Source organism: Calidris pugnax, unplaced genomic scaffold (assembly GCF_001431845.1).
Source record: "Calidris pugnax isolate Ruff unplaced genomic scaffold, ASM143184v1 scaffold44, whole genome shotgun sequence".
NCBI classification, from domain to species: Eukaryota; Metazoa; Chordata; class Aves; order Charadriiformes; family Scolopacidae; genus Calidris; species Calidris pugnax.
Genome location: NW_015094506.1, coordinates 23664446 through 23682138, shown reverse-complemented (window position 1 = coordinate 23682138; position 17693 = coordinate 23664446). Strand labels below are relative to the sequence as shown.

Genomic DNA, 17693 nt, shown 5'->3' with positions numbered 1-17693 from the left:
AGAAATCATTTCCCTTTCTATGGGGCTTCCCTTTGGCTTCAGCACCCATAAGAAGTGAGTGGTGGTGTAGGTCTATGGCCAAGGACTCAGTGGCACATCTGAAACAGCAGTTAACTACTTTAAAATGTTTTAAATCAGAGAGGAGCACGGCAACGAGAAGGAAGAAAAAATACCACCCATACATAGCATAAATGAACCAGAAAGATGCTCTGTTGGGATAAAGCTGGTTGGGAAAGGCCTTGATTTACCAGAAATAAGGAAAAAAACCCTGACCAACAGACTGGAAAATGCAGGGATGCATTTACCAGGTGAAGCTCAGGGATGATTCCTGACCAGCTGGTTGTAGTGCTGTCTTTACAGAAGAATGGGATTGCCTTCTATTGCTTAAGGGAATAAATGGTCAGGAGTAAAGATCAGGGACATTTTTGACTCTAAATTTGGAGTCTGAGAAATTATGTGCTACACAACCAAGAAAAGGTTGCAATTCTAATCTTAGGTGGCCTAAAATTCAGGAAGGTTCAGAGATCTCCTCTAGCTATGCATCTAAATAATCAGCCTTAAATTAGCTACAGAAAAGATCTGATTATTTTTTTCTACTGCAGCTTCCTCCCTCTCCCTTTTGTATTTTGTGGCAGAGTGCTGTAGACTATTTCTGCAGCTTTAAATTTATGATTAATTGTTCTTAAATTATTTTTTTAAAAAAAGAGTCTCCTAATCATCTGTTCTTTATGTACGTGTAGACACATTTTGTCTACCTTGATCATAATCCTTTTTATTAACCTTGTCCTCAAAGCATAATTTCTCTTGAAATCATTTTATGTCCCTAAATACGTTATGGCAGCCTTTGTTTTGCAAAGTGGAGGATTTTAAAAAAAGCCTTCGTCCTTCCTTCTAACAAGAACAGGATGTGCAATAACTTTGGTTTATATAAGCTTTCCTGGAAAGCACGAGAGAAACTCTGGAATCAATAAAAGCTGCAATGTAATAGTATAAAGAAGTAAACTTTTTGTGAAGGTACGTCGCTGCACAAGGATACAATAAGAAGATGAAACTTCAGGCCTTAGTTTTACAGTAACTATATAAAATGCAATAAATTACTGGGATTGTTCCCTTATGTTGCTTTAGTTAACTGAGGACATTCAGTAGAATAACATGAACGTATTATTTGGCTAAGCCCTGTATTTCCTACAGGAACTTTAGAAACTGATGTCCAAATTTGAAAAGCTGTGCCTAGTACCTGAAAAATGAAAATAGCAAGCCTTATTTGACCTACAATCTTATAGAATTAAGAGCCTAAGAGATGCAAAAGCAACAGGATGACATGCAGCGGCTCCTTTAGGTTCCCTTGACACGCATCACTGCATGCTACCAACTCTTATTTATTCAGCTGCCCAGTGAGCCAGGCAAAGCTGTGCTCAAATTTATTTGCACAGCAATTTGAAACTTGACTCAGTGGTCGGACTGCAGTAACAAACGGTAGGACTTAACGGGAGAGGGAGAAGAACTAGAGTGAAAGTAGCAATTCGCTTCTCTTTGCACCCTCCGTTACGCTCAGTGAAGACAATGGGCATAGGTAGCATTTTAAAAACTGGGGTAACACAAGAACAAATGTTTTCACTGCTCTTCTACTGAGTGTGAGGTGAAATAGGAATCAGGAGAACAGCTTGTGCTACAATGCAATATTTCAAAGATCTAAACAGTATATATCTGCCTACTTTGCGTTCCCTTTCTGGGAACCCGGATGGGTACTGCCCATGGCTCTGTGCTGGTACAGTGCAAAGAGGCCAGTGTTAGTTCCTGCATTTTACTGTGTCCAGCTCTGGAGTCCTGAGCACAAGAACATGGACCTGTTGGAACAGGTCCAGAGGAGGGCCACGAGGATGATCAAAGGGCTGGAGCCTCTCTCCTATGAAGACAGGCTGAGAGAGGCAGGGTTGTCCAGCCTGGAGAAGAGAAGGCTCCAGGGAGACCTTATAATGGCCTTCCAGTACCTGAGGGGGGGCTACAGGAGAGATGGGGCAGGACTCTTTATCAGGGAGTGTAGCGATAGGATGAGGGGTAACAGTTCTAAACTGAAAGAGGGGAGATTTAGATTAGATATTAGGAAGAAATTCTTTACTGTGAGGGTGGTGAGACACTGGAACAGGTTGCCCAGGGAAGTTGTAGCTGCCCCATCCCTGGAAATGTTCAAGGCCAGGCTGGATGGGGCTTTGAGCAACCTGCTCTAGTGGGAGGTGTCCCTGCCCATGGCAGGGGGGTTGGAACTAGATTGTCTTTAAGGTTCCTTCCAACTCTAACCATTCTATGATCTTTGGTACCTTGAAATACATGCTTGGTTACTAAATAACCATGTCAGGTTGCTCTGGTAGAATCTATGAATTCACCCTTGGTTTTACTCTAAACTTACAGCAGAATTAGAGACTATGATTCCTAAGAAACTGGGGAGAAAGGAAACTTATTCCGCGTCGTCATTTCAAAAATTACACACAATTTCTCATGCCACAGAAAGTTGACAGCTGATGACTCTCCATAGCCCTTCGCTGAGTCAGAGCATGGCAACTGGCAGCCTGAGCAATGAACCACAATCTCATGGCAGCACACAGCTCACACAGTTATCCTACAGCCCAACTCTTCCACATCAACCCAGGTGCTAATGCACCTCGTAGGGATTTACTTCATTAAATCAAGAGCAAGACCTTTCATCAGTGAATCATCCCCTTTACCCTTGCAAGCAGGGTGTGCTACTCGTCCGTATCGCACAGTTAGTAGTACACACAAAGAGACTTAGGTACGCTTCAGGACAAAGGCAGGATAATAATGGTTATAGATATAGATGGATATATATAATATATAATTTAAAATTTTATTTTAAAACTTTGCGCATACACTTCTTCAGCATCCTCCTCTTTTGTTCATTGCACTGAAAAGTTTCAAAAAACACAAAATATATCCCTTTACTAAACATTTTTTGTTCTTAGGTTACAAAAAGATTAACATTTCACAGTCACAAAGCAGAAGTACATTGGTCCAAAACATCTTCCTCCAGCAGGTCCTCCATTCTCCAGGACATACAAAACCCAGACAGTTGTACAGGTCTCAAAACAAGATAACTTGTCCCATGAAGGAAAGAAAAAGGTGGCAGCTATTAGAAAGAAAATAAATCCCAAACCAAAATAAGACACCTGTGAAGGAACACCACCAGCAATGGTTAAAAAAAAACAATCTAAAGAAAGAAAAAGAATGAGAGTGGAGGTGGACAAGGGCATCCTCCTTCAAGTACATCACAGGTAGAAATACAGCAGCACAGTTACAGCATCATTTGGTCACTCTCTCAATGGCAGCCACATCACTACGTCTTCATCTAAGACACATGGAGGAAAAGTATTTACACACCAAAAAGGTCAGGGAGGAACAATTCCACACAGTTTGCAACTCGTGTTTGATACAAAAATGTTGAAAGGATTTGTACATAAAATGTAAAATAAAAGCAAAAACACCGAAGCAGGAAGAAACACAGCAGATTTGCTTGGAGTGTGTAGTGTTCTTTAAAAACCTAGCAAAAGTTCAAAGCCAAAATCTACCCAAACATCAAGTGCAGTTCTTCAAAAAGATCCTGGAGGCACAGACTCCACTGTACCTCCCAGGCCTCTCTTGTCATATTTTAACATGGAAGTAACTTTAACATGGAAATCCACTGCTAACAGCAGACTCTGACTGCTTCTCCTTCAGCTTCTTAGCCCTGTTGTTTTTTAAGAATTAATGAAAACAAATAATAGATCTCTTTCCAGCACGAGGCCACTGAACATCAGTCCTCTCAGACAATATGTTTTTGTGTTCATGAAGGAAGCGTCATTGTATCAACACACCAAGAGACAGCTGTGTGCCTCACTTAAGGTGTAAATGAAATTTCTAACTACCTTCTTCATCAAATTAAACTGTAGTGCAAGAGAGAAATGTCTGAAATTGCTGTGCTACCTTCTGCAACAGTATTCACAGGAGAATGGTAGAAGCTTCTTGGTTTCAAGTTTCTAGAAACTTCTGCTGGCCTAGGCAGCAGAAGACAGTGTTGCACTGCACCACCAGCTGACCCGAACTGTATGGCGCAGTGTTTCCTTTCCATGCCCTTGGCCAAGGACAGGAACTTGCCTGACTTTCTAAGCCCCGTCCAGGTACAGGCAAGGACACAGCACTGCGCAAGAGCAGTACGAGTTACAGATGTAAGTTCCTTGCAACTGAGGCTTAAACAATTTTGGATACAAAGGGAACTTCACCAGCAAAAAACCCCAACCCACGGTGCTGCCGGCATCACGCAGTAACTAAGATGATGTGCCAAGGATCTAAAATTTGGAGTTGGTGCCTACCTTGCTCCAGTTTGAGGCGGGAAGCTGGATCTCCTAAGGCAGGAGCTTCACTGAGCCCTGGAGCAGCTGCAAGCCTGCACATGGCAATACCCATCCCCTGCCTACCTGAAAAATGGGTCTGTGCACCATGGATCCTCCCTGCCATCAGTGGTTTCTAATGCTGTGACTCCCAAAACAATTCAACCTATGAAGGAAATCAGAAATGCTTTTAATTCTTTTTGCCTCTCACACAATACCTCTCCAAGAAGTGACTCCTGCCCCCTATTTCCACGAGGCTTTGGTGTGGATACGTATTTATACCACGCCTTGCAGCAGCACAGACCGCAGTGCGGGCAGGTAGGAAGCTCCTAGTGAAAGCAGAGAGAGGTGAAAGCCCAAACACTAACGCAGCAGATCGGAGATGCACCAGAGATGCTCCAGGGAGGCAAGCATGCCATTGTGAAACAGATACTTTGTGAAAAAGCAAAACAAAAAGCATAGTTTCAGTCACATACATCTGAGTAGGAAGCTTCTTATTATCCTTTAAAGTTCCCAGAATTTATGAATTGATGCTAATTGGTATTAATTGTTGATACCGTACTTGCACCCTTTCCAGGAGAGGGTGTGATAGCTAATGCAGCTCCACCTGGGCACAGCCACTGCAGAGCAGCAGGGTGACTGGCAGCAATACCTCAGGTGGCCAACAAACATGTTGGAGGCCAATTCATGAAGCCCAGGAGATTTTGCTATGAGACATCACCAGCCAGTTTGCCCCCACCAAGTGGTGCACTCTCCTAACCCATCTCTCCAGGGGTACGTTTGAAAACACCCCGAACAAGAAGGTGCATTTTTCATTGCCTTGAAATTACACTTTTAAATTTTGGCAAGTGCTGCACTGGAAATTCATTTCCACCACACTGTACTCAGTGGTTTTATAATGACTGGTGTGTGTGTTGACACAGTGTTACCAAATAATGAAGATTAACAACACATGGGCACCGAAATACCTGACTCAGGGTTAGAGTTGGTACCAGCTAGCACCGGGTTCTTTGCTGTTCAGACGACTCCACTGGAATCACCAGCATTAGTTTCTTTGTGAAAGAGGATCTGAATGGCGAGAGGACTACACAACTGCGTTTGTGAAGAGACAACAGGAGTTACACAGAGCATGAAAAGCATGTTTACAAGTTTATTAGGCCAAAAAAAAAAAAAAAGTGCAAGAAAAGATCTCTTGCTTAAACTTTAAAACATATGAGGGGCCACATGAAAAATGTTCAGACTCCAAACCTCTCTTTTCACCCAGCTGCATACAGAAAGAGGTAAAGGAAAAAAAAATAAGGAAAGAATAGATAAAGCATGACAACACATAATCAGATACGCCATTGATTTATGCTGAAGCTCTAGAATATAAAACATCTGTGTTCTGCGCAGCTTTATCACATGCAGGCACCGGGGAATGCATGGAAGAGTTTTCAGGCTAAAACCATGCAGTTTGCTGCACGTTTGAGCCATTACACACTCTGCATTGCCCCCTCCCAACCTGAAACTCCTACTCGGTCTAGAGATTTAGAGCCAGGGGGGTTCAGACCCACTGAGACCGTTGCACACGTACTTCTAGACGCAATCAAATAAAGCACCTGGGCGGCTGTACCCCACGGGTGCTGCCTGGTGTTTACGTAGCACATTATACATTACAAAACTGGCAAGCTCTTGGCCATGCCTGGCAGGAGAGAGTCTGCAAAGGGCACGGCATCCTCCTCTTCCTTCAGAAAGGACACAACACTTGTGAGCTGCCTCGCTAGTGCCCTACAATCATGTCAGCCCCCTGGCTTTTGGCTAGCCAAGAAACGCAAGCCAGACCCACAGCTCCAACAGAATGTGGCACTGGGGGCAAGTCAGGTTGAATTTGGCTCCCCAGCCAATATCCCTGCCAATATGCTAGAGCCTCCTGATTTGGTTTTTCCTTCAATTTCTGCCAACGAAGTAAGAGAGCTGTCTGCTTGAGAACAGGTGGCCACGTTAAGCTGCTCACTTGTTTCCCTCTTGGACTATCACTTTCACCCTGATAATGCTTTACTCGCATTTTCTTTATTTAAATTGATTCATCACTGCTAAGAAAAAAAAAGCTGCTGAAGCTACCCAAAGGCTTGTACCTATCACAGTGATCTTTGATCCTTGACTACCGTCCTCGATCCCAAGAGGACAAAGTTACAAGCTGTCACTTTCTGGTCACCAAGTCAAGCAGGCAAAGGTACACTGAATAATAAGTGAGGCAGGAAGAAGTGAAACGCCTTTTAAATAGATCACTATCCGGGTACCCAAATTGATGACGAGGACGCTACCAGCGTTCCAAGTAGGAATCCAATTAAAAAATACACTCAGGAGCACAAATATATTTACCTAATCCCAACAGATGCAAAAGCTGTACGGTCAGGGATCCTTTCAACAGGATAAAGCAGGCAGAACCATTCAATGAATGAAAATCTCTGATCCCAAAGAAACCATGGCCTCCAGGTAAACATCACATCAATCTGAGTTTGCGTGCTCTGTATAATCATGGTATACACACAACAGGGAATCCTGACAAATAACTCCTCACACCAGAATAAATCTTGCCATACAGGACTGTGAGCTATTTCTCCTGGACAATTTTGCAGGTGGCTGTCTTAGCTGCAGTAAACAGGCATAGTCACAATGGAAACAATTTCAGTTTTCCTACTAAAATACAGGAGTATAGTCTACTGAAGAAGAGACAGGAGAGGAAAATGGGGGCTCGAAGGATTACACAAGTTTGAAGTTGTCCATAAGTCAGTCACGAATGCAACTTCTGGAAAGAAGAAAACTCTCGAGTCTCATATATGTGTATATATAGGTATTTTTTAAATGAGATGTGACCCAAGTAACCTTCTGAATATTTGGGGGTAGATTTCAGGAGCCTCCTTGGCTTCTGATACCTACTTCTACTTTCACAACTGAAATGGCTCTTCCAAGCTACATGGTAAACGGAGAAAGAAAATAAGTAATTCCCCACCTGGAGGGACGGCAGAATCCATAATATGCTAGCAGCATTTAAATCCCATTCCTGTTAAGCACCAAAACCATTTCTATAGGGAAATTGTAATCTTAAGGGTTATCTTTAATCATATACAGTATATGTGCAGAGCCCTACCTTTCGGGCAGAAGAATACCCCTCCAGCATTAGTTTTCAATAGATTACATCAGTTGCAAGTGTCCTGGTCAGATCACCAAAAACATATTGTCTCTTACAGGCCCTTCCCCAGAAAGATCCCCGTCCTGTGACCACTCTTGATGCTACTCTCACGACTGCTTGTTCCCGTGTATCAAAGGGATGACGTAGACAGAGATGTCGTCCCCGGAGCCCAGCCTGTCGTTGGATATTCGCCAGCCCCGGTCCTTCAGCACGCCCCTGGCCCGCATCACCAGGTCCTGCGCCGCCAGCGTGTACCTGTGGGAAGGGCAGAGACAGCCAGGGAGTGCTCGTCTGCAGGAGGAGGGAAGCAGGTTTCACAGCCTGACAGATTTACTGTTGGCAGCCTCCAGGACGAGCTTCCCAGCGCTTTCGAAACACAGACCACGGCACAATCACAAAGCAACCCCTTCCAGTTCAACGACAGCTCCTGCAGCAGAGTCTGAAGGTACCTGACAGGCACTGATCGATCAAAACAACCCACCTATCATTTTGGGTGCTCGGCTTCACAAGTTTTCAGAAAAACATTAGAACACTTGCCTTAACAAATCTGCTTTCCAGAAGTAGTCTGAAAAAACCGAGGACCCAAAATAACACTACTTATTCTTGGAAAACTACACACTTGGGGACTGAAACATCTGAAGGTAAGCATGGGTGGCAGAGACAAACCGTAACGAAGAAAGTGATTTGAAACTAACAGAGCACTAAAAATAAAATCTAAATTACACTTTAAACCAAACAGCCTAACTTGTCTGTTTTCCCTAACTGTAAGAATGATTTTAAACATCTTTTATTCTGAAGCTGGAAAAGGAAAGTTACAGTTAATACAGCCAGCTTAACAGAGTCCCACAGTCCTTTCACCTTTATGAGTTCAAGGAAAACTGTGTGAATGTGAGTTGTCAAGTACTTAATTTAGTGAAAAACCCAAGTTTGACATTGCTTCAAAACTCCCAGCCTGTGCTGAGCCAAGAGGCATTGGATTTATGGGAGTTATTTTCTGTCCTGAAAAAAGTAACAGATGATGCTTGGGGGCAGGAAGGTGTCAGAGTCCAAAAGGAGGTACATGACAGAGCTCCGTCACGTGGTCAGACACGTTCTCCCTTATTGTTTTACCCGCTGTTACCAGATCAACACATCTGTGCACTCCTTTAGAAGTTTCCTCTGAAACAAATCTCATTATGGGTTAACAGTTAATGTCATGAGTTTTTCTTCATCAGTCCAACACCTGTCTGAGATGTTTTGAATTTGGTTGGGTGGAGGCAAGCTTTTCTATGATTTGATAATTAAAAATTAATCAGACAGTTTAAAGCCTGACAAGAAAAACCAGTTCAGTATTGTGCCTGCCTGTGTTTTATTTGAAGCATTAAGTATCAACCTTCAAGATGATGAAGCCAAACACACAGGACACCAGAAGGAAAGCACATCTCTGTGGTTCCCTGAAGCCAGGAAGAACAAGAAGGGTTTCCATTTCAAGACACCTTTTTCTAGGGATGATCCTTGGCAAGAAATGATCTGCCCAGATCCCATCTGAGGAACAGGAAAGAACAGTATCTCCATTGATCAGAAGTAGAGGGGAAAGAAACCCAAAGAGTTTATAAGTGAGTAGCCAGGACCATTCTAACTTCAGAAATTTTCACTAGAGAATGCATTATTAAATGGTAATTTCTATCAGTAGAGACTTTATCCATTCTCTGGGGATAAAAGAAGAGAAAAACCCCAATTATGTTCTGTTTTTACAATTTTGGCAACTTAAACTCAAATCCTTAGAACCAGGGATAGATTTATCTGCTCTACTAGAAAGATTTCTTCAGTGTAAATAAACCAACACTTGACTCCCCATAAGGTTTGAGGTGAAAATCAAGTAACGCTGTACAGAAGCAGTGCACCCCCTGCACCTAATGGCACTGAGTGATAAAATCTCCAGTCCTCACTGGTTTTGACAGATGTACTTTTAGTGATAAGAGAATGGCCCAAGGCATGAACTCTAACACACACTTGCACACTGTCCACAGACTCCAGAAAAGTCTGCACCAACGACCTCGGGGTGTAATGGGAGAATGTAACAAGAAACACTGCCCCTATTGTCCTAATGCAACATGAAATTTATTTTCTAAGGGGAAAAAACAAAAACAAAGATACTTGCACTCCAGATCCCAAATCAGATGCAGGGCTAAGGAACAAAAGGACTCCACATGGCAAGTGAGAAACTGGAATATTTATTCACAGCATGTCTGATGCTGAGTGAATTCTGGCTAGAACATCTTTTCCAAGGATTTCTCAGCTATTGTCAGAATTTAAGAGAAGAGAACACCCATCACTCTGGGAGAAAACTTTTGCCTTCCTCTTTTTTCTAATTAACAAGGGCTCTCCATATCTAAAGATCAAAAAGGAATGAGTATTGCTTTTGGTTGTGTAAAGCTTTTGCCGCTTAACTTTTGGAGAGGGCAAGGTAAAATAAAAGGAATTTTAATAAACCAGAAATCCTCCCGTAGACGGACTGTGAATGACACAAGAAACCCAGTGCATCGCAGCAGAGGAGAAGGAAGAGGTGAAGGCAGCAGCGAGGTAACATATTCCTCTCCTTGTGCAGAGCTGAACTGAAGCGATGCTGTTCAGGTTGGCACTGGGGGAGACAGGGTGAGTCTCCTGTACCTGGAGATGAACAGCAGCAGCAGGCCATTACCAAGGCTTTATTCTCCAGCACTGTGAACTTGGGATTCAGCTGTCGAGACAGCGTTAGAGAACTGCTGAAGTAGTTTTAAAGTATCCACTTCCTCCTAATGAACAGCCTCGCTGGAATACAACTTTTGTGTTTTAAGAATAAATATATATGGGGTTTTTTCCTCTGCTGAAGCTTTCAGTATTGATCAGTGAAAGTACTGCAGGAGAAATGGTGACAGTGGGGGAAACATGCTGCTGTCTGAGCAGCTTCTTATCTTCTCACACCCAGCAGAGGTGGAGCAACTCCCCAGCATCCTCATAAATCTTGAGCTAGTGTGAGAGAGAGAGGGAGAGGGAACGAGAAAGGAGAGGGAGGACGAGAAAGAAAAGATTCCCAAGGTCAGTGGGCAAACCTGTGTAAGCGCAGCTGAAGGAAATGGGCAAGAGCCACGCTCCTCTGTCTTCATACCTCTTCTGAGAGATGATGTATGGAAAAAGCAGCGGTGTGTCGCTACCACCTGTTCTTCACTCAGGGTCCCCTTCATGCTCTTCTCTGCCACAATACCCGTAGAAACAAGCTGGCTAAGAAATCCAGCTCCACCCCATCCCTCACGGAGGAACTGTTCTCTAATCAAGTCTGTGCCCATCACCCACTGCCCAAATCCCCTGAGGCTGTGTCTGCATGTCTGGATGAAGACAGACCCGAGGACTTTGCTCTCCCTGCACTTGAAGACGCCGAGGCACATGCTACGTTTGACAGGATTCAAAGATGTTTTTCTGTGGGTAACAAACACTCACAGTTCTGACAGTAAATATCAGCAGGAGAGAGTCCCAAGAGCATTGCCGAGGGCTGTAAGCTCTTACCCATCAGGCTATAAAAAGGCTTCTAATTCAAATGGGAGGGATCTTGTTCCCTCAAAGAGCTAATTACGTAAGAGAGCAGCACTCTGCAACTCTAAAATCTTCCTCTCTAGCACCTTTTTTTTTTTTTTTTAAATATGCTGCTGTCAGGGAATAAGTAGGCTATTGGGTCAGGCAGATCCAGAGTCTGCTCCACAGGTAGGTTCTCCAGAAGACCACAGCATTACCAAACCCAGGGGGCAAGTCTCTTAACGTTCTGACAAGTATTCTACATCCCCGGAGATTTCACATTTCCAGCAGATCACCTCACCACAGACTATGTCACTACACCCATCACAGAACCTGACATTCTGTGGGATAACACTGCCTTTAAACACAACGCTGATAATGCGGCAAACAAGATTTTCCTGTCACTGACTAGTGAGGGGAATGAACGCAGCTCCACAGTCTGAGCTGCTATGCTATTGTAAATTCATTAGTTATACCTCATTTGGACCACTGTGAAGTAATTACGTAAAACCTCTCACACAGTACTTTAAACCCTTTAAATATTCTTTACAACCAAGCAGCAAGAGCAATTCCACACAGGTAATTTTCATAAATATCATTGTAAACTATATGAGGGACTGCTCTAATTACCTTTTGTAAGCTGGCATGAGAAACGTCTTGCCGCCACTATTTGTAAGCCTCTAAATGACCTGGCACAAAATTACTTAAAAGAACAAATTAATTTTCAATTCAGATGTCCATTCATAGACCAGTAGGTCAAACACTAATAAATGTGTTTGTTCTAACTCATAATACTGCAGGCCCAGTTCTGGCATGCGTTGTACTCCCTCTGGCACAAACAGGGACAATTTCCCCACGATTACTGGGGCTAGACCAGCACAAACAAATCTAAATGAAACAAAGAAAATCTCCTTTTTTGCCTTTAGTGCCTCTGATTTCTATGAGTGTTTTATAATGGATGAAAAGTTCCTAAGAAGTCAAAAGATCAAAGAGTTCCCATTCCTATTACAACAAACGTGGTGGCCATCACCAGCTTTGGAAAGACCAAGAGGAACAAGCCAGACGCAACACACTCAGCCTGTATTCACAACAGGGCCAGTAAGGATGGCAGGAAGATTCAGCCTTTCCCAATTACTAGATGAGAACGGAGACACAGCAGGGCAGGTGCCTTTGGAAGAGGAGACTCAGGGGTACAGAAATGAGAGTGAAAGGTCTCGAGCACCTCTGAATGGTGCTAAACAGGAAGCAGATTGGGTGGGTCATCTCCTCCTATCCTAAATTAATGGCATATCTGCATAGCACAGTGCCAGATGCTCTGGAAAGACCCTTTGCTAATCCCACTCCATCTCTCAGAGGAGGGCAGAGACACTTCCATGTCTTGCTGAAGTAGAGACAGCCCTGGCTGTCATTCGTACCACATCTCTTCCTCAGCACAAGGAGGTGGGGAAGGTCAAAATATTGCAGTTGCAGCTTCATGCTAACCATTCATTCACCTGAAGACTGAGTGCTTGCAGCAAAACGTTGCTTTACATTCCATGTTTAAGTGTCAGGACAACTAAATGCCACTTGCGAGTTACTTTGGAGCTGCTCTCACTTTAAAATGCATTTGACTGTAATGGTGTCCCAGTTATCTTCCTTCTTTGCTGATGGAGAACAGGGCTGACCCCGTGAAGATGACCATTTAGAAACATGAGAAACACCAAGCATTTTGAGATGGGTTTCGCCATGCCCCCAAGAGTTGTCACTTCTAAACAACTGTAACTTGAGCTCTCACACCGTCCCACACGTTTTCACTTGGATGCCAAGATATCCCAGAGCTACCTCTGAAGCTCCGCTTTCCGCAGCCAACTGGGGATGCATAAAAGCTCTTTTTCTCACCCTCAGCCCAGGGCGAGGGCAGAAGACAGCGATGGCCAGGCCTGAGTTCAGGAGCAACACACACTTCCCTTCCTGAACAGTCCCTAGGGAAGGATAAAGCTCTTTCCACTTTCACAGTCCTCCATTTTACAAGCAAGAGACTTCGGATCTCTAGCGTAATGTTTTAATTCATGGCGACACTGAAATCAGCAGCAGACTGGTGGACCCACTCAAGGCAGTGCTTTAGCTAGTTGTTTGGGAACTTGTTTATCTGCTTGATGGTATGTTTTAAAGAGAGCAACTGATTAACTAAGAGGTGATGAAGACCGGAAAAGGAAGACGATGAGGTAGGTTAAAATTGTGAAATGAAACAGAATCCAACTGGATGAAACAGCCAGACTTTCCACCTATTTTGTCATCACACTTGTCCTGAAGCTGGTAGCACTGAGCATCACCTTATGAAGGTGGACTTAAAGGTCACAGCATGACCAGGATGAGTGGGAACCACACTGTGCAGTATTTAAATGTATATACATACATACATACAAGTGAGAGGGAGACACTGGCTAATTATGTCCTAGTGAGAAACAAACTTTAGTGTTACAGGACTATCCAGAGGAGAGTTGAGTGGAAAACTGCTGGAGACAGAGACCTGTTGCCATGTTCTTCTAAGACCTTAGCCTCTTACAGTTTCCACAGGAGCTAGTAGAGCAACCAAATAGATCCCATGTGAAGATAGTGTGACCCCATGACTTTTCCTTTGAAAGCAGGCAATTCCAAGTTACAACAGAGAAAAAACAACAACCAACCAAACCCCCACATTTGCTGTAGAGGCTTCATCCAATTTATAAAAATGTCTTTTTTTAAGTGCTGCATCTTTACTAAATGTTACTCATATCATACTTTCTACAAAACCACACTACCAAAAAAGCACTCTTACTTCCATGGAGAAGCCAGAAAGTCAGAGGTGAGCACAAACCTGTGGGGATCATCGGGGTCACAGTTTGGTAGAAAGTTAGTGACAGCTTCTGCCACTTCTTCATTTAACAGCACATCCCAGAGTCCATCAGTAGCTAGAATCAGGACATCATCCGGCCCATGCTCGTACTGCAGGAGGTCATAGACTCTTACCTAAAACAAATAAAACCCAAGAGACGTTCATGAAGGGATGGCCAGACCTGTTTGTGAGGCGTTGCACTGACATACCTCTCCCACAGCACTGTTGGGGTCTGTCTCCAATTTAGCCCTCGAGCCAGCAACTCTTCCCAACCCTTGTGGCTCAAGTGCCAGGATGGAAGTGTTCCTGAGCAAGGCTGTAAAGCACTGGGCTGCTGCCAGCAGTGCTCAAAGCCTCCCCCACCCAGAAGCCCTGTCTGGCACACGAGGCTCTTCTCTATCACTTGCAGGACCAGTTATATGGGAGCTGAATAATTTATTTGATGAATTTTTGATATTTTCTAATAAAATATTCACAAATAATTGTTTTCACTGTTTGTCCAGATCCATTTAACTCTGCCAGCTGAACTGCACGTGTTCGGAAATGCCTGTGTTGCAGAAGGCGTCGCATTCATTCTGCTAGACCCGAGGCAGAAGAATTACACCTGAGCAAGCGAGTAGTTTGAAGAAATGAAGATAAACTATCTACCTGCCAGTTACATCTGTCTGTAAGGAGTCCAGTGGGTAGAGACCAGTTCAAGATCTGCACAGAAGCGAACCCCCCAAGGTTATCCACGCTATTAAAACACCCACTGGCTTCACCTCATCAGTCAGGCTGACGACTGCTCCTGGCACCTCCTTAACGTCACCATCCTCTTCCCAACGAGGCTGGGAGCACGGGGGGCAGACACCAGGGGTGGGGGAGGGCAGGCCGTCAGGTGAGCCAGAATATGAGCAAATGTCACGGTAAGTGTTTGAAAACGAGCCTTTAGTTGGGTGTAACTCCCCCTCCAGCACAGGCTGCTGACAAACCGCCTGCAGCTCCCAGGCTGCGGTGGGGAGCCGTTAGGAAGCGCTCCCCGAGCACTTTAATTACCACAGCAACAACCGCAGTTTGAAAGAAGTGTGACAGCCTTGGCAGGGCAGAGGGGAGGAAATGATCATCTGTACTCAAGTTTGGGAACGGTGCACCTCGTCACGCACCCCGCTCCGGCCTCGGGCCCCGCTAACAGCAGCCGCAGTCGGGAAATGTGTCGGGACAAGTACTTGGCATAACCAGAAAATACGAGCTGTTTTATTCTCCCTCCTGATGCATTCTCCCTTTAGGAGCCACAGAGCAGGCAGTGCACATAAAATGCCTGGACCTTTTAATGTAATTATGATTTTATGGGACTGCAACCAGTACCAGAGGAAAAAAAAAAAGTTACCTAGGCCTGCCTGCTAATCCTTACTTGTTCGCCTTTCACTCAAAAGCACAAGAAGGTCATTTGTAAAATGTAACCTTCGCTTCATTATCTAAGGTAGCAGCTGAATAAGGACTTTGGGGAGGATTAAAGTCAAGGAACGATACTCTCTTCATTACAGCATATCTCCTTATGCAGACTGAGTGGGAATATTGTTATAGAAAAGATGCCCATGTGCAGCACAGCTCTCCTCTCAAGCCCGCTGCACAAAAACCAGTAGTTGTCATAGTCCCCTTTCCCCAAAATTCAGTTCAGCCTGTAACAGCACACAGTTTCAACTCAGAAATGACCAGGGTGTGGGGGGTAAATTAGCCAACGCAGCCATCAACAAGCAGCACGTGTTCTGGTCCCATCTCTTGGGTACAGGCAAATATCTGAGAAAGCACCACAGTTAATGCCCAGAGACACACCCAGAATCTTGTTGTAGGAACAACCAAGCTTCAAACATCAGCACTAGGAAAAAACAGGCCCACCAGGTGAAGTGTTAGGTTGACGGTTGGATTCAATGGTCTGAAAGATCCCTTTGAACCTAGACAATTCTATGATTCTACCATGGCTCTCCCATCCAGGCAAAGTACACATTACACCACAACAGCCTTTTTTTGCAGCAGTGGTGGGGACAAAGGCAGGAAACCAGGACCACACATCATTGATTTGAATCCTCCTGAAATGAACAAACCTGCCTGGCTGGGGAGTGGCACTGGGGTGGAGAGGAACCTTGTTGAAGCTACTTTCAGCCAATCCATAGGTCAAAAGGTCCAAATCCTTGGTGTAGCACTTTGCTAGAGCAATACTAGGAATGGATCATTTTACCAAGAAAATGTTTAGTTTTAGTGGAAAGGAAAAAAAATAAAGAAAAAAAGAAAAGCAATCACTGATTTTATATTTTATGGGTCTTGAACACTTCCAGGAATGGGGCATCAGTAACTTCTCTGTGCAACCAGTTCCAGTGTCTCACCACTCTCACAGAAAAGAATTTCTTACTAGTGTCTAATCCAAATCTCCCCTCTTTCCATTTAAAACCATTACCCCGTACTTTTACCATCCTCTGATGTTCTTTCTTGATGTATGGCAGCTGACCTGTTAATGAGCTAAACCTGACTTTAGTAGCCAGAAAATGTAAAAAGCCAACTATAAGGAAGGAGCACCAGAACGCCGGTAGCACAGGCGCCCAGGACAATAAGCACTGGGTTACACACTACACTTCACCCTGAGTGGTACTTGCAGATCCGTGCTGATAGGTAACAGCAGATGCACACCTCCAGAGCACAGCCACACACATCATCCCTCTCAACACGCGTTATGCAGTTTGTCACATAACGCCTTTCTTCAGTCCAGATATTTGCTTCTCATGTCGCTCACCTACGCGTAGTCAAGAGCGCCGAGAAAAATGCTCTGGGCAAGCAATGAACAAACAGGTGGGCTGCTTTTATATTTACATTTCAAACACATCTACCCACCGGACAAAACCTGCGTTTGGCTGCTGAAAGGGACCACAGTGGCTCTGCGAAGGCGCTGGGGCTTGTTTGCCAGGTTGGTTTTTAAGAGGCAGCCAAGGCCAGTCCCTGCAGCTCCAAACCCAATCACAACAGAGGGAGCCGCGGGGCCGCGGCCACCTGAGGTGCTCCTCAGCAACCAGCCCCCGGGGGGGTTCCAGCCAAACAACAGCCCACATTCACTCCCCTGCACTATTGATCAACTCCCCTACTTCAATAAATTAAGCCCTTTCTTAATTGTATCGTCCCTTTTTATGCGCAGTGTTATCCAGCACAGCTTCCCTGGCAAACGACGAGATCTTTCAATACCACCCTCCAAGTAATTTATATGTAAATAATAAAAAGCGGGTCCCAACACTGCTCCCTGCAGCACTCACCAATTAATCTCCTTTTAGCTTTTTACTGCCACCCTTTGTTTCCTGCCCTTTAGCCAATTTCCAGTAGACTGTGCCAACTTTCCACTTAGTCTGTAGCTTCATATCTTTTATATTAATAACCTGTGATGCAGAACAGTTTCTCAAACGTTTTCTGAGAAATCAAAGTGCTCATGCAAGACCATCTACTGCATTTATATTTTTATTTTTTTTTAATTCTCTGGTAGACATAACCCTGAAGGACTTCATGCCACTGAAGTGTGATGTTTGCTACTTGAAACCACCTTGACTCCCTTTGATCACACTGTAGTTCTCCAAGTCTTTGCCTTGCTTTAAATGGTGTAATTCCTAAAGATTTCTCCAGAAGGCAGATGCGAATCTAAAACAGTCTCCTTTGACGTATATGTGGAGTTGTCAGAAGGATTTTACTAATGTAATGGAAGGAGAAAAATTCTCCTTCGTTACCTTCTTATCATTTGCTGTGGCTG

At 44.2% G+C, this 17693-nt stretch overlaps 1 protein-coding gene across 1 annotated transcript in view; it reads right to left on the bottom strand.

The window, feature by feature from the left end:
* Positions 1–5511: 5511 nt before the first annotated feature.
* PPM1H (protein phosphatase, Mg2+/Mn2+ dependent 1H) overlaps positions 5512–17693 on the bottom strand; it is a 72728-nt gene continuing 60546 nt past the window's right edge. The window contains exons 9-10 of the mRNA XM_014963331.1: positions 13916–14067; positions 5512–7806 (exon numbers count right to left, since the gene is read on the bottom strand). Coding sequence (XP_014818817.1) covers positions 7659–7806; positions 13916–14067 — 300 coding nt within the window. The 3' untranslated portion in view covers positions 5512–7658. The remainder of the gene's footprint in view (positions 7807–13915; positions 14068–17693) is intronic.